The 16,837-nt window shown below is 38.4% G+C and overlaps 1 protein-coding gene across 2 annotated transcripts; it reads left to right on the top strand.

Moving 5' to 3' along the window:
- Nucleotides 1–4,279: 4,279 nt before the first annotated feature.
- On the top strand, nt 4,280–14,649 carry rbmx (RNA binding motif protein X-linked). Of its 2 annotated transcripts, none has more exons than XM_012861798.3 (10): nt 4,280–4,570; nt 4,696–4,805; nt 6,571–6,677; nt 6,758–6,914; nt 8,363–8,503; nt 8,607–8,718; nt 8,969–9,094; nt 9,176–9,267; nt 9,989–11,670; nt 14,512–14,649. In XM_012861798.3, exons 2-9 carry the CDS (start codon nt 4,697–4,699, stop codon nt 10,300–10,302), a joined length of 1,158 nt encoding a protein of 385 aa, XP_012717252.1. In that variant the 5' UTR covers nt 4,280–4,570; nt 4,696; the 3' UTR covers nt 10,303–11,670; nt 14,512–14,649. The 2 variants fall into 2 exon arrangements, with proteins under 2 accessions (XP_012717252.1, XP_035982926.1); XM_036127033.1 differs by having other exon boundaries at nt 4,281–4,570; nt 11,579–11,670.
- The last annotated feature ends 2,188 nt before the right edge of the window (nt 14,650–16,837 follow it).

The following is a 16,837-nucleotide window of genomic DNA, read 5'->3' as shown; positions in this document are numbered from 1 at the left end:
TAATATAAATCGTCACATCCAACAAAAATTTTTTTCTACAACCAAAAAAAGTCTGTGCTGCAGGTTTCATCATTTTTAATAGCTATTTTTAAACGCAACTGTTGACACGTATCCTGCACAAAAATAGTTTGAGGGTTAAAAATAGAAGGGAAAAAAACAGAAAATCTGTAATAACGCAGCCCAGCAGTCCTTGTAGGATTTTCTTGACATTTACACATTTGTACATTTGTTTGAGGTTACAATTATCAAAAGGACCTCACTGTATCAGTGGTACAAATGAATGATACCTTATCATTCACTGCCACAAGTTAGCATTCATCCATAGCTGGAGACAATATGGAACAACAGCCACATTGCAAAAACTGATGCTAGATGCACTATTTCTAATCTAATAAAGATAAATAGAGGGGGTATCCCTGATTCTATTTTAAGGCAAAACTAACACTATAGTAACTATACAGTAGTTAATTAATATAGTATTCCTAAAATTCTAGAACAGAACACGTTAAAATAAAACAAAACAAAAAACTGCAAAACTGATGAGGAAAAAAACAGATCAGAACTGCGTAGGGATGCTGCCACAAAGCTGACAGAAACACAGAAGGAGCATTTCATCTTATATATGTGGTAACATATCTTACATGCATGCCCTAGTCGAAGGAATATAGAGCTGCAAGACAAAATACTTTTCATTTAACTAATACTTTCAGGTCTGGCTAAAATCTCTCTTTTCCTTGAGGAAGAATTTTGGAAGGTCAAGTAAAAGCAAAGATTTCGAGCTACATTTTCATGGTTTTGTAGAAAAACAACGTTGTGCATCACCAAATACCTACAGTGAAACATGATGCAGAAAATATCATTCTCTGAGGCTTCCTTTCTTGCCCTGCAGTGGGTTGTGAACAAGAGCTGGCCTTTGCAAACAATCAACTAAACAATCAGCCAATCAATCTACCAAACAAACAATCAATCAACCAATCAATCCATCTGTCTGTGTTCTATGTATTTGAAGCAGAGGTTTCATTCTTCAGTGGAATTTTGCAGGATTTCTGTTATACAAAAAGGTAGAAGAAACGTCAAGTTTATCATGGTTTCTGTAGAGATTCTCTGTATCTAACTGATTACATTTGTTTGGAAAATGTCTCTTAAAAAGTGATTGTGCAGTAGTCTTGTGCAATGCACAATGTCATTATAACTTCCATAAAGTCACATTCTTGTGGCCACTTACAATGGTTTGATCAATAGTTTTCAATCTTTCAGACGGTCGTCCTTTCTTTTGGGTTTGTTGACATTTACTGTCCACCCATTTCTAATGTCACTTTCTACCCATACCCCTTTTTTGGGGGGCTGTTTCATTTATGACACTCAACTCTAAACCATGGATACTTGAGACTCATTACAGTTTTAGTCGGTTGCTTTGGTACATTTCTCAGATCGATATTGAATATCTCATAACTAGTAGTTTAATCTTAACATCATTGTGTCACGTTTGCAACTAAAGCAGTTTATCTTTTTTTTTTTTCAAAGAAATTGAAAATGCATGTGATCATATACAACTCTCTGTTGTTACCTACATTATTAATTGCTTACGCCGTGTCCATCAAATCGTATTACAACAAGTCCCTGGTGAATAGGTTGCCCTATAGTTCTCATTTGTACTTTTGTTTTTTTAATATTTAGTGCTATGCATTGCTGTCTTTTCCTTTCTTTATTGCAATGATGCAGTCTATCAAGAAAATATATATAGTACAAACAGCAAAAGTGTAAATGTGAAGCTTGTCCAGTCTCTGGCAGTCAATCTCCCACGTACACTAAGGTGTGAATTACAATTTACAATAACTGTCAATAAAACTTTAGACATAGTTTACATCAGAATATCCCTCCAGAGTACACACTTATATTGACAACATGACCCAGTAATTTGACTTTGTTATCTGTAAAAAATAAACCAAGGACATGTCATTCTGATGCCACCGACATGTTTACTGACACAGATATCTACTTTTTGAGAGAGGAACTAAGGATTTTAAACAAGAGGCTGGCTTTTGCAGGTAATCCATGGTGTTTTGCTATTTGTACGAATTGTTTTGAGAGATGCACTCACTGTTTTTCAATTGCTGAGGATGATTCGAGAAATGTACCGAAGCGACGAAGAAAAACTGTAACTCAAGAAATGAGACATAATTAGGTAAGGTAAGTAAAAGTTTATTCATATCGTTAGTTTTCACAGACAGATGTCACAAACGTTTCCGAAAAAAAGGTTACATTAACAAAATGCATAACAATTTACCGAAGCTAGAGAATACAGAAGACAATACTGGCATCGAGGCCCAAATCAAATTAACAGCTTCTTGGGATAAAAGTGTCTATAGCTGTTTTTCAAAAGTATCCACCTTGTCCAAACTCAACAGAAATAGGGGTAGTGCATTCAACAGTCTGGCTGTCACAGCTTGAAAAGATCAGTCTACTCTTGTCCTGAAGCAAGGGCAGGACTTCAGACTATGAAAAAATGTGTATATTTGAATACAATCAACAGTATACCACGTGTAAGGGGTTTAGTTGTCATTAGTGGCCTGAAAGTAAAGGTTTATGCCTGACATTAGCATCGAGCGTCACCCTGAACATGTCCAATCCCACTGTAAAACATGGTGGTGGTGGCAGCATCATGATGTGGGAAAGCTGTTCTTCAGAAGCAAGAATCTTCATCTGCTAGTTTTTCATGACTGTATACTGGTCTTATCTTGTATATTTGACTTTACTCATGCCATAGTTTCTATTTTATTAGTAATTGTCAGGGACCAAGCAGTAAGGCAAAAGGTATAAAACAAATTATTTGTTTAATTCTTCCACAAAAATAGTTAACAAAAATACACAAAAAAAAGACAATAATTCAACAAATCTGGGAAAAGGCCAAAGCAAAAACGAGGACAACGAAAATAAACTTAATTAAGGCTTACAAACAAAAACTGACCTCCTCACGATGAACACACAGGTGAATTTATACACAAAAGCTTGCCTACAACAAACGATAACCATGAATAAATCTGAATTAACTAACCCAAGCTGACTCATTATTATTACAACACAATGTTAAATACTAAAAAAACAAAAATAAAAAATAAAATAAATACATTTTAAAGTCTTTGTGGTCTGTAAGTTTGAGAGGTCTTTGGGAACTTCTCCAGAGTCAAACCCAACCCTGCTTCCAGCAGCCTGATGGATTCTTCCATTTCCTGGTGCTGCATCATAAAAAGTCCTCTCCCCAGCCAGTTCTTTAAATAAAAATAAATAATAAAGACAGTTAATGATCTAAACAAACATACAATCTGTTTACCAAATGTATGCACACTTATAGGCAAACAACTGTTCAACCTAACATCACAAAAAAATGCAACTATAATTACATATACTCGTGTAAGAGAATAATGAAATAAATACTAATGCTGAGAAATGGCTGAAGGAACCTCCACAGTATTGGCTTATGTTAGCCGATGTGCATCTGCATTCTTCCATTTGTGTGTCACTTTGTTGCTGATATACTTTGAATTTCTCCACTGAAACACAAATAATGAAATATTCTTTTCTATTCTATGTTTTAAAGGCCCAGCCAGAGTCAAAATCCAACTGAAAATTGATGTTTACAAATGTTCTCTATCTGTTCAAGATGAAATAAATTCATAACCTCTCAAACTGTGATGTGCAAAAATCCAATTCGGAGCATGTGAAATAGTGTATTTCCGAACCTCCACAATATTGGCTTATTTGTGCCAATGTGTATCTGCATTCTTCCATTTGTGTGTTACTTTGTTGCTGATATACTTGAATTTCTCCACTAAAAGACAAATAAAGAAGTATTCTTCTCTATTCTATGTTTAACGGCCCAACCAGAGTCCAAGTCCAATTGAAAACTGATGTTTACAAATGTTCTCTACCTGTTCAGGATGAAATATATTCATAACCTCTCAAACTGTGATGTGCATAAAGCCAATTGGGAGCATGTAGATAGTGTATTTCCAAAAGAAAAAAGTAAGTCTTCCTGATACCCCCCCTCCCCCCAAACAAACAAAATGGAACTATTGCGAGAATTTAATGAGAAAATAAAAACAGCACACAATGAAACAGCTAACAAGATTTTCTGACGATTTACTAAAAAGTATTAATAATCATAAATCACATCAACGTGACCGTGAGCCCTTTGAAACAGCACGATAGAAAATGTCCGGGAGGTCAGCGGTACCGGATGTGCGTTACTTTGGAGTGCCGCTAGAGGGCAGGAACCCCTTTTTCAACCGGAAGAATGTGAATAGAGGAAGAAGAGCAACCGTTGTTCACCATCATTGCAGCCTCTCAAAGCACATTTCGCAGTTTTTGATTAGAGCACGTTGTTAGCCTGCATGCGTCGAGTTGACTAAGTCCGTGTTCTTTTAAACGTTTTACACTTGGTGCGTTTGTCATTTTAAATCGACGTATTGAGGTTTTTTTCCCCCTCTGACGTTTGAATAACTGTCTCGCGGATATCGGTGGCGCGTTTATCGCCATTTTGCGCGTTCAACGACTCGAAACCAGCAAAAAGGTATTTGCCAGACAAATTATTCTGAATTATTAGACATTTTAATGTTCCCCCTTTTTATTTTGTTTATAAATATTTTGACGGCCTCTGTGTTAGCTGGCGAAAATGACGTTTTCTTTGTTTTGCAGAATGGCCGAGGCGGACCGACCGGGGAAGCTCTTCATCGGTGGACTGAACACAGAGACCACCGAGAAGGCCTTGGAGCAGTACTTCAGCAAATATGGCAGGATTGTCGAAGGTGGGAACCAGCCCTCCACATGTTTAACTCGCTTTTTTAATACGCTTTTGCTTTCTACACAGAGTGCACCGCCTATGTGTTGCTGTAATTAATTAATTCAAACTTAAAATCTCTCATTTTCTTTTGGTTAAATCATTACATTTTGAATTGCATCTCATCCCTTTTTTTAAAAGAAAGTTTTACCAGTATTTAAAATTATTTATTCGCATAAATGCAGTATGTTTCATTTTCACTTTCAATAGGTATACTTAACATTTTTTTTGTGTGTAAAAATAAAATATATTAAATAAAGGGTTTTATCTAAAAAGGCATTAAGATCACTTTTAAAGGCTAAAGCCGTGTTTTAAAAGCTGGGTTATTTTATTTGCCTCGGGTTACGTTAAAGCTACAGTTGGTAAATCCATTCCGAAAACTTTTTGTTATACTGGGTAAAATCGTCCTTTCACCCTGAAAGTAGCAAATACATTATGTAATCACAAAAAGCAGGTTAAAAATCATTCTCTGTGGGAGCTGCAGGCCCGTTAAAACTAACCAATCTTTGCCGTTCGTTCCCCAAGTTCTGGGGGTATTGCCATATCTATTGGTCACCCCACATCGCCAACCCTAGCTTTAAAGGGACAGTGTGTAACTTATTTGGCTTTTAATTAGCAAGAATCAAGTATTGCTTTTATAAATACACAAATGAAAGCATTCTCATTTAGTAGTTTATAAATACATGGGTGTCAGTGCACCCACTGGGAGGCACCATTTTGTTTCGCTGTTTCTGATTTCAGCAGCTGAAAGGGGACAAACTTGTCAGCCATACGCTTTTCCCACAATTTGTCTGCGAAGACCTGCGGGTGGCGGAGTATAAACAAGCTAAGACGACGTAGATCATTCTATTTGCTGTTTTCTTTTGAAACGGAGGACCATCCATACTTATTGCCCAGCGAGAGAAGAGAAAGTAACCACGGAAAGAAAAAGTAGTTTGAACCGGGAGAAAACAACACTCTAAGTTATATTGGCTATTATTACCAGGTGAAGATATTTCACAAGGGAGCGTAGGTTGCAGGCTTTCTGCAGGTTAATTCAGTATAACAGTGAAGTTTATTTTGGCGTTATCTTAGAAACAGAGCAGTGAACAAGCGGACTTGGTAGCAGCGCCAAAAATCATGTTATGCATTGACCGTAGCTATGAGCTATTAGCAGTAGCATTTATGATATTCCGTGGCACGTTTGTTATTTATTTAGCGCACCACTAGATGGTGTGTCAGTGTGAAAATCCTAAATACTGGGGCTTTAATGATGGCGAATAGTTATGAGCCCCTCTACCCCTAAACGCAAATAATTTAGGGAGGAGGATAGACAAAACTTTGATTAAAATGGTTGAATATTGACCCCTTGCTAATGTTAGGACTTGTAAACTTTACTTCATCAAAGCTACAGGTCACGTTTGCAAATACAGAATATTTTTATTTATTGTTACTGCTCGGTACATTGTGCCTTGACATATTAAAGCTAGCATTTTCTTTTAATAAACAGAGCTCAATCTTGAAATTGAGTTCTAATTTAATTGACCAACAATTAATTTGACAACAAATAACATGAGTATGTTTTGCATTGTAAGTGGGAACTCTTGAAAAGTTGCTTAGTTTTTATTGCAGTTCAAGGGATCCACTAAAGTGAAAAGTAGAACAAAAGAAAATGAAAAACTTTTGTAAACTGTGTAAATTTGTTTTAAAAAATAATTCCAGTCCTGACCGCACATTTTGTTTTCGTATTTCAGTGCTTCTAATGAAGGACCGCGAAACCAACAAATCGAGGGGCTTTGCATTTGTTACCTTTGAAAATCCGGCAGATGCAAAGGATGCAGCCCGTGAGATGAATGGAAAGGTATGACCCCCCCCAACCTACAGTTATTATTAGTAGTACATTTTGAAGTTGTGATATTAATTGTAACTTTTTTCCATCAGTCTCTGGATGGCAAGCCTATTAAAGTGGAGCAAGCTACAAAGCCTCAGTTTGAGAGTGCAGGCAGACGAGGGCCTCCATCCATGCATCCTCGGAGCCGGGGACCTCCAAGAGGACCTCGTGGGTCAAGGGGAGGCATGAGGGGTCCCCCATCTAGAGGTAAGATGGCACAGAACAGTGTAGTAATATCTTTGTGCATCGGTGGAAATGACAAACGAGAAATAAAATAAGATTGGATTAAACTGGATGCACTCGGACTTTCACTCAGTTCTTTGTGAAAAGGTTTCAACGCCTATCCAGGAGTCTTTGTTGATTCAGGTGGCTCGTACTTGAGCAACCTGTTTTTAAGAACATGGAGGCCCGTCCTTCTAGGCACATTCCAGTGAGATGCAAATCAGTGACCCACCCGCCACTGTCCTGGGTCCCTAGGGGCCATCGCTTAATGTGTCTCATCATGAGTCAGGAGACCAAGTACTCGACTCACATCAGAAATCCTGAGCGACAGTAGGGCTGGAGGGTACAGAAATAAAGCATATCAGTAAAATAGAAATCACATTGATCAATATTGATGATTATCAACAAATTCAAAACATATTTCAAGTGCAGCTCTGCTCATTTTATGGTGTTGCATAGCAACCTATTTTTAGATAAAGAACACAAAACACTGAATCCAAACTCAGCCCTTTATTCAGAAAACGTTTTACCAAAACTGCAAGTTTAAAAAAAAAAAAAGAGTAAAATCTCTTTGAAGAGGGTGGAGTGTTCCTGCGTTTGGGATTGGTTTTGAGGATGAAATCACTAACATTAACCTACATGGGTGGAATGCAACAGGAAAACTCTTTCATTCTAATGAACCTTTTATTCAGCCTTTCGTCTATTATTGATATACGTCTATTGATTGATATTTATTGAATTATCGTCCAGCCCTAAGCGAAAGTCTGGTAGCTTCCGATTTAAGCCTGTTTGCTGTTGCGATGACCCGGATAACTGAGAATTTGCACAGGCAATAAATTTAGATCGCGTAAAATCACAAATACACATCCAACAGAAAGAATTTAGGTATGGTACCCAACATGCTTGCATATATAAAACACATTTAAGCAGCATGTTTCAATCTGAACCAAGTATCATGGTATTACTCCATGGTTCATGTTGGCCAGTAAGATTTACCATTTAAAATTGATATACAAGTTGCAGGATCAGCAAAACTGAAAAAAGTGACTTATTGTCCAAAAAATAGGATAGTAGAAATTTAACCTTGAAACTCTGAGGTAAGCCAAACCCAACCTGTGTAACAGGATACGCTTGTTAGTCTATTAATAATAATGCATATTATTGGGTAAGTTTGTTATACAAATAATGAATTTGACTTTGGTTCCCTTTGCTCTCAGTAGTACAGATATTTTAAATGTAAATATTTTTGGGAGGGAAAAGGGTCTGGAAATGCTGGGCAAGAGGCCTAGAGGACATGAAAGTAATTGGTGTTGGAGAAGATGAGGTTAGATGGAGACAAATGGTTCACTGTGGCAACCCCCTGAAAGGTGTAAAGAAAATTTGTTTTTTTTTTTAATTAACTGTTAATGCGAAGTTTATATCTGTCTTTCAAGACTACTATGATTCAGAAGATGGAGATGGCTACTTTGATCGGATGTCGTCCAGAGGGCCCCCTCCAATGAAACGAGGTCCCCCAGTTCGCAATGGAGGTCCTCCCCCCAAGAGGTCTGCCCTATCCGGTCCCATGAGCAGGCGTGAGTATTTAAAACACATAGTAAGAGAGAAGACTGATGCTTAGATTAGCATAGTTTTTTTTTTTTTTTTTTTTTGAGTGTAACTATTAATGTGGTATTTCAGCTTCTATGTCCAGAGACCGGGATCCCTATGGCCCCCCACCTCGCAGAGACTCCATGTCCAGGAGGGACGATTATCAGTCACCAAGAGACGACCATTACAACCCTAAAGACGGGTAGGAAATATCTACGAGGGTCCAGTGTGAATATTATTGAGTCATAGATGTGGTCTTCACAGGGAACCTATATTTCTGAAAGTGAAATAAGAGATTTACACACAACAGGAATGGAAATAAGATTTGGCTAAAAGTACTATTGTAACATGGTAAAGTTATTAAGCATTTAGCCTATAAACAGTTATTGTCTCATCTAAACCTAAATCCATCGGTTTAAATGAGTCATCCTGTTTTTTTTATTGATTTTTAGATACTCTAGTCGGGATTACAGCTCAAGGGACCGGGACTACGGACCTCCCCCCAGAGATTATTCATACAGAGAATATTCTAACTCTGGCTCCAGAGATGATTATGGCTCAATGTCAAGAGGATACAGGTACGGTTTTGTTGTGTTTTTAAACTGTGTTAAAATAACACGTAGTCGTTCAGCAATAATGGCTCTTCTTCTTTCTGTTAGTGACCGCGATGGTTATGGAGGCGGCCGAGAGCCAAGAGGCTACATGGATCGTCCCAGTGGCGGCTCCTACCGAGATTCCTATGATGGTTATGGTAAGATAGATGCAGCTCCATGAGCATAACAAATTATTACCGTCACACAGGGAAAACAAGCAAACATAAGTCACGGCACAGGCTGCAACAGAAAGCCCACCTTTCACTGCCTCCCAAGAGAAGAGCTTTCACACTGAACAAATCTCCCAACTGGCACATTTGTATTTCATTCAGACCATTGGCATGTAGGCCAAAAGCCCAAATTTGAGTAAAAGCTGAGTCCTATTGCCATATTTTATCAAGAAAAGTTTGTGGCAATTTGAGGAAAAGAAACTGAATCTGATTTGTCACGCAGAGTATGCAACCATAAGGATCCTTCCAAATCCTTGGAAAAGCCCATTGTTCGTTAAATGTTGCCTAGAAAAGCACTCCCTCAAGGAGTAATCTTCAAAAAACCATCAAGACAAGTCAGAAAACCTCGTCCTTTTCTTCACCCGGAACTCAGAAAAATGGCTACCCGAGTAAATGGCATGCAGAAATGGAGTAAAACTACCCACTTGTTCAATGTAGTGGACATTGTTTATCAACTGCAAGCACTCATCAACTAAAACATCCACATTAAATGTAGAATTCACTCAACTGGTGGAAGATGAAAACACACAACCCATGAAATTTGTCACAGGATAAATTCTATTGGCAGAAAGTGAGCACCTGACAGTGCTAGTAGTTTGTTGAAAGTTGAACCTTGCCTGAACCATTACCTGAACCATTGACCCTGCAGGTAACTCTCGCAGCGCCCCACCCTCACGGGGCCCCCCACCATCCTATGGTGGAGGCGGCGGAAGCAGTCGTTACGATGACTATGGCAGCAGCTCCCGGGACGGCTATGGCAGTCGTGACAGTTACCCCAGCAGCCGGAGTGACCCATACCCTCCCAGCCGTGGAGAGAGAATGGGCAGGCAGGAAAGGGGCCCGGCCCCCCCTGGCGAGAGAGGCTACCCTCCTCGTGACTCGTACGGCTCAAGTCGCGGAGGGCCTCGCGGCGGCCGCGGTGCCGGTCGGCCCGATAGAGGAATGGCTCGCAGCAGATACTAAAAAAATGGACTTGGAAGTCTCATTAATGCAAACTCTGACCTTCGTTCATACGTGACACATGTTTTGGAAGAAATCTGATGAATACAAACAAAATGTGTCTAACTCTGTGACTTAGGAAACTTAGCTTTGTATCTTTACTTTTCCCGTTTTTATGTGATTTTTTTTTTTTTTTTTTCCTTTATTTTTTTTTTATATATAGTATTTCTTTACCTATGTCACAGTGTAGTTATCAAGTGTTTTTTGTCGGCTCAGTGTGATTCGATTCTGCAATGCCCTATAAATATGGCTTTCGTACGTTAATAAAGCTTTTAGTTGTAACTCTACATCTCCTCATCAATTATTCACCTCGAGATTTCTGACATGAATGTGGGGGGGGGGGGGGGAAAGTGACAACAGCATCCATCAACTTTGCAAAGCTCTGTAATGCATAGGTGAGTCTGTTCGTGCTATATGATGGAGTGGAATGAAATATTCTTAAACACATGTGCTTCCGACTGGACACTACTGTTTGCAAGATGGGGGGGAAAAAAATGTTACTGTCAAAATGTTCCAATGTAGTTCCCCTTGGAAATGGATCCGTCACCCTTGAGCAATTTGACGGCACACAACGACAAAACCAAAGGCAACAAGCAAACACAACTCGACCGATAGTCATCAGCTGGTAAGCAAAGCAAACCTCTTTGTTTCTCACCTGTAAATGAGTTAACCATTGTCCTGTATTACTCAATCTTCACTCCAGACAACTGTCGCCTCAGGGAACAATGCAATACGGAGGTCAACTGAAATAAGCCCCTTTTAATTGCTTTTAGCAGGTAAATTTTTAGTTTTTTTTTTTTTTTAAAGAGCAACAACCCATGAGGATTCCTTCCTTTTCATCAACAAGATTTTGCCAATCTGAGCCCTTTGAAACGTACCATTTTTGCCCAACGAGCTGTGCAGCTTGAGTCGAAAGAATTGGCGACAATATATCTCAAGATCACCAGTGTGAGATCCAGTAAAAAAAACATTTGTCTTTAGGAAAAACCAAGCAGGCTCAAATTGTGTTCAGTAACCAAACCTCTTCTGCAAGCATGCCCGTTCAAAACTGGAGACCTGTGGAGAAACGACATCAACCCAACAGCCAAACTGGGGGGAGAAGGAAAAAAATCACTATGGAGAAACTTGAAGTTGGATTAAGGACTACAATATTTTCATTTGCAATAGTTTTCTTTCTCTTTTTTTTTTAATACACACTTAAGTCAAGTACAGCAAAGTTAATTGTTTTTCTTTGTTGCAGGATAAACGTCAAAGATATGGCCGCTGAAATGTACCAGAGATCTTTCCTCCCGTTGTTGGACCGGTTTTCCCAGAGCATCTTTATCAACCTAAGTATGTTCAGCTTGGAGCGATAGCTTGACTCGGACTACGTTCACACTGCAGGGAAATGCAACCCAAATCCAACCTTGTTGCCCATATGTGACTTTTTCACGGCAGTGTGAATGGCCCAATACCGATCTTTTCAGCCCCCAAAGAATCCGATTTGTGCCACTTCCATATGTGGTACTCAGGGTTCCCACGGGTCCTTGAAATCCTTGAAAGTTTGTGAATCTGAAAAAATAAATTCAAGGCCTTTTTTTTACTACCACACGATCTTTTAAAATTATGTTGATTCCACAGACTTTTAATTTGCAAAAGTACGTTCGCTCTTCTTCGTTAGTTGGTAGGCTACGGTTTAGGCCTACGTGCGTCCAATAGGTTACATTCACGCAGTGTTGCCAACTTAGCGACTTTGTCACTATATTTAGAGACTTTTCAGACCCCTCCAGCGACTCTTTTTCAAAAAAGCGACTAGCGACAAATCTAGCGACTTTTGGAGAATCTTGCGTGAAAGCACGCATCGTTCCTACTCTTGTCCTCCAGCGGCAGGTGCTGCCGTGGGGCGCCTCCCCCGTCCCAACCCCGTTCTCCCGCTGCAGTCAGAGACACAGCATGTTTACCCTCAGCGTCCAGACTGCAAATGAAGCGCGCATGCTCCAGGGTTGACGGCGCAGGTTGATCATAAATAACTGAATTTGAAATATTTTATCTTAAATAAATAATGGCATTTGATTCACACAGCCACATGTTCATGTTTTACCATGATTTGTAGGCTCCTTAGTGGACCACAAGAGAAAAAAAAAAGTAAAAAAAAAAGTTGAAAAGAAACAATTTGTAACTCCGCCATAGAGTCTCTTTATGGTTCATTTTGCCGGTCTCAAACCCGGGTAAAGGAGGAGGGTTAGTAAAATGCACTGAAATTGTGTCTTTAACGAAGGTAACAAAAGCCTGAGAATGATTCAAATATATCTCTGAGCAGCTTTCTGGCAACCGTGGCACTTTAAACAGAAGTCAAAAACTAGCTTAATCAAAGATGAAAGTAAGTGAAACAAATTGATATAATTCTGAACATCTCAATGCTGCACTTTTTTCCATAAAATTACATGAAACGGTAGGCTAATGTACGTCTTATATGTAATGTAGTATGGCATAGCCATGTACTGTGGATATAAATGTAGGCTATGAATATGATCAATATCAATGTAGGCTATAAATTAAGTCCACTTTCTTGCATTGCTTCTGACCCAACAACTTCTATGCCGTTTAGTCTTTTATTGAATTTGCACTGTATTAAAATATGATAACCTATTCAGCGGTCACAGTAGGTAAATGCCACCACGTGTGGTCCTTGAATTTGAGGAAATTGGTCCTGGAAAGTCCTTGAAAGGTCCTTGAATTTGATGTTCACCAAGGTGTGGGAACCCTAGGTACTAATTCGGATACGTATCGGATGTTTAACAAGGCGTCCGCAGGCTGAGCGGTCATGTCGCCTTTTATCCGTCTTTCATGTCACTCTCCTTTCTCTCACTACACAGCAACAGCAGCTAGCGCTCCATAAAAGACCGTTTTTAATAGCTGTGCTGCTTTTTTCTTATTTTACCTCGTCTTGCTGTGATGTGATATTATTGTCGGCTCAACAACTTACCAATAATGAGTGACACCGGCCCGTATTTGCATTTTCCCTCCCATTTTTTTTTTTTTCCATGAATCTTTAATGAACACTTCCAGAAACTATTACATTCACCATTACTTCCGTAAACAGTGCGCTGCTCTGTGACGTCTCCTGGTATCTGCGGGTCGCTTTGCCGTCTCGAACCGTTCAAACAGAAGCCTGATGATGGCAGTCGCATTTAATAGTAGAATGAACGGTCGCCTCAAAAAAAAAAAAAATGGAATTGAGCATCATGGCCTGCAGTGAGCGTAGCCTTAGTCGTGTGTGCACTGGTTTGTACAGCCAGTTGCTTTTATTGTAAAGTGAATTTAGACAAACTGCACGTTTGTGGCAGTTGTTTTTAAATAGTGTAAATATATCTTTTTCATAATCGATTGAATTAAACCGCTTGGCAACATCACATAAGTTAATCAATGAAAGTTGAGCCAAACGAGAAAACAACATTTTGTTAGCTGGGGCCCTTTTTCTAAATTCATTGTTAGCTGTTTCCATTTTGGAAAGGTAAATAAATGGTGGCTATTTAACTGTTCAGGCTTAACTGTTCGTTTTTTGTGATTATTGCACAAAGTAGAGCAAGGACTGATTTATATCAAAAGTTGGAAAATGTTTGTGGTGTGCTGTTGTACAGTGCAAGTATCAAATCTAGACTCTGATCTAGGGCTGCACTATTTTAGAAAATCTTGTGATGGAAATAATGATAAAATGTGACACTGGGTGTGTTTTTCTCTCCTTTCTCATTTGTGCTCACTACACTCTTGTCATCTTAAGCCCTTTGGACAAAGTATTTTTTCAGTTTGTGCATCTGCTGCAGCAAGACTCAATTAGCCAATTATTACATTATCATGTATATTCTCTAACCCTTGGAATATACTGGCCACCACCAGTGTTTGCAATTTCATATCACAAAGGACTGGGGTCCTTTGTGATATGAAATTGCACACAGACGTAAGATCTGTTTGCAATATTTAGTGCAGCCCTTAGTCAGATCCACCTGGAGCACTGAAATTCTTTGGTCTGGCCTACACTAACCTGTCCTTCAACTGAATATAAACAAATTGACTCGAATTTAAATTCTAATTTGTAAATCTAACTGAAGCTTAGTAAATGAGCTGTGAAGTTGTGCTATAATTCTATCGATTCGTTATTTAACGTCAATCTTTTCTGTGCTCCCTGTTTTTCAGGCGCTGGGGCAGCCCTCCGTTGCAGGTGTTGGCTGAAACAATTCGACTGGAAAAAAATGTTGGAAGTGGACAGAATCCAGAATGAAGTTATTTAAATTTGCCTTTTTGTTGCAGTTTAAATAAAGTTTTAAAAAGAGACATTTTCTTTCCTTTATATGTATGTCCTAATACAACCATACAAGTGGGACAGATCTCCAGTAAAGCCAGATTTTTTTCTAAAAGTCTGACAACTCTATTTTAATCCTTGTTTAGTTTTTAAACTAAACTGTTAATTTTAAGCTAATAATACTTGCTAAATGTATATATTTCACTCCTTATAGATTAAAATACTGGTGTGCACGTTAAAAGTTTAACCCAGTTTGTCTTAAATCCTGTCTTACAAATTGGTTCATACTCAGTTTTCAACTTCACTTGTTTTGTCTGTCGCAAACTTTTAATTTTATTTATATAGCGCCAATTCATGAAACATGGCATCAAGACACTTTACAAAGTCAATTATAATCATATTATACAGATTGGGTCAACTTCAAAGTATATTGAGTTTTTGTGCGCAATAGCAGCCAAACTAGTAGATCAGGAACTATTTTTATGCAGCAATACTTTATAGAATCATCTTTAATGGCATTTGCTGTTGCAAGTTTTTGGGCAAGGTCTACCAGCTTTGCATGCCTAGACGTATGTGTTTTTTTTTTTTTTGTTTTTTTTTGTTTTTTCCATCCCTAAATTCCAAAGTCTTGACCCAATTAGATTTATTGTATTTTAACAGATTAACATGCTTTTATCTAAACCAGGGGTGACCTATTTCAATCCTTAAAGCTACGGGTGACTCAAAAATGCAGAATTACCTTGTTAGCACGTCATGCTCTGCTGGAACCTGATGATAAACCCTTAAGTCTCTTAAAACTGTTTTCTATCACTTTTGACAGTGTGGGTTGGTTGATCTGTTTTAGTGTTGAACATTGAATTTGATTTAGGAATGATGGAAACAGATGCAGTCCAGCTGAGTGCTGCTACCCTGTAACGTTTGAGACGTGTCCCCTCTCCAACACCCCTGGCTCAAACAACATTCAGCTCTGCAGAGGCCAGTCAAGGTGACATTCTCGTGATGTGTAGGAGATTGATGCATCTTAACGTTGTAATGTAGTGGCTCCTGAAAGCTGGAGCTGGGCCACCCTACTCTAAAACATGCAGATGCTGGCTCTTAACTGGATACTAATAATCATTCTATTGTAGTTTTGGCCAAATGAGTCTTCTTGATGGAAGATGAAAAGGGTGCAATACAGGGTAAATGTCTCTGGCATGATTCTGCCAATGCCATTTTAATCGTGTGATCAAATCCACATGGATGTGCAGTGTTAGTTTTCCTCCGTACAGCTTTATATTATGAATAGTCACTTTCTTGGTACTGTTGGCTGCTTTAGTTATCCCTCCCTTTGCAAAACCTGTCCCTTCATTTCGGTGGTCATGTCGTGATGTTTGTATGTTTTTTTTCTTCAGAATAAACTGAATATGAGTGGAAACTTAAAGCAGTAGTTTCCAATTTACTTTATGTAGGTTTATTAGACTAAAGGGGGTTGAAAATGCATAAGCAGAGCACTCTTTCTTGGCCGTCATAAATCAAATTAAATTGATATTTGTGGGTTTAACGACAGGAATTGGAATGATTTCATTGGGTACAAACTAGCGTTATACATCACCAGCTTTGTCACGATATATCAATTTGGGTGATACGATATTTTAGGACTGGGCGATAATTTGATAAATAATGATCAATAGATGTATATCGATAATAGAAAAAAGGGTCAATAAAAAGTTCAATAGAATAAGTTTTCCTTCCTTTTGCATTCCAGCCTTGTAGATCAATATTAGTCATTACATCCTCCCAACCAATCACCAATGCAGGAACACTCCACCCCCCGTCCAAGAGTTTTTACTTTTGAAAAAACTTGCAGTTTTGGTAAAAAATTGTATGAATAGTGGGTTGAGTTTGAATTCAGTGTTTGGGTGTTTTTTTTATCTAAAAATAGGTCGCTAAGCAACGGCATAAAATGATCAGGGCTGCACTTAAAATATATGTTTTGAATTTGTTGATAATTATCGATACAGTATTATGTGTCCATCTAACATCATTAGTTACGTTGAAAACATATGATTTGACCATTTTTTTCTGAGCTCTTACAGGCATTTAAATAATTAAAACATAGGTTTTAAAATAATATATCACCTCTAAACTATAGTCTCATGCCTGAATTTCAAATTAAAGGCATATGTTAAAAATGACGATACCGATCGATACTTTCATTTTGCATTGATGCAATTGGATGAT

Source organism: Fundulus heteroclitus, chromosome 23 (genome assembly GCF_011125445.2).
Source record: "Fundulus heteroclitus isolate FHET01 chromosome 23, MU-UCD_Fhet_4.1, whole genome shotgun sequence".
Taxonomy (NCBI): Eukaryota; Metazoa; Chordata; class Actinopteri; order Cyprinodontiformes; family Fundulidae; genus Fundulus; species Fundulus heteroclitus.
Note: the sequence above shows the minus strand (reverse complement) of the source record. Positions and strands in the feature narration are given on the sequence as shown.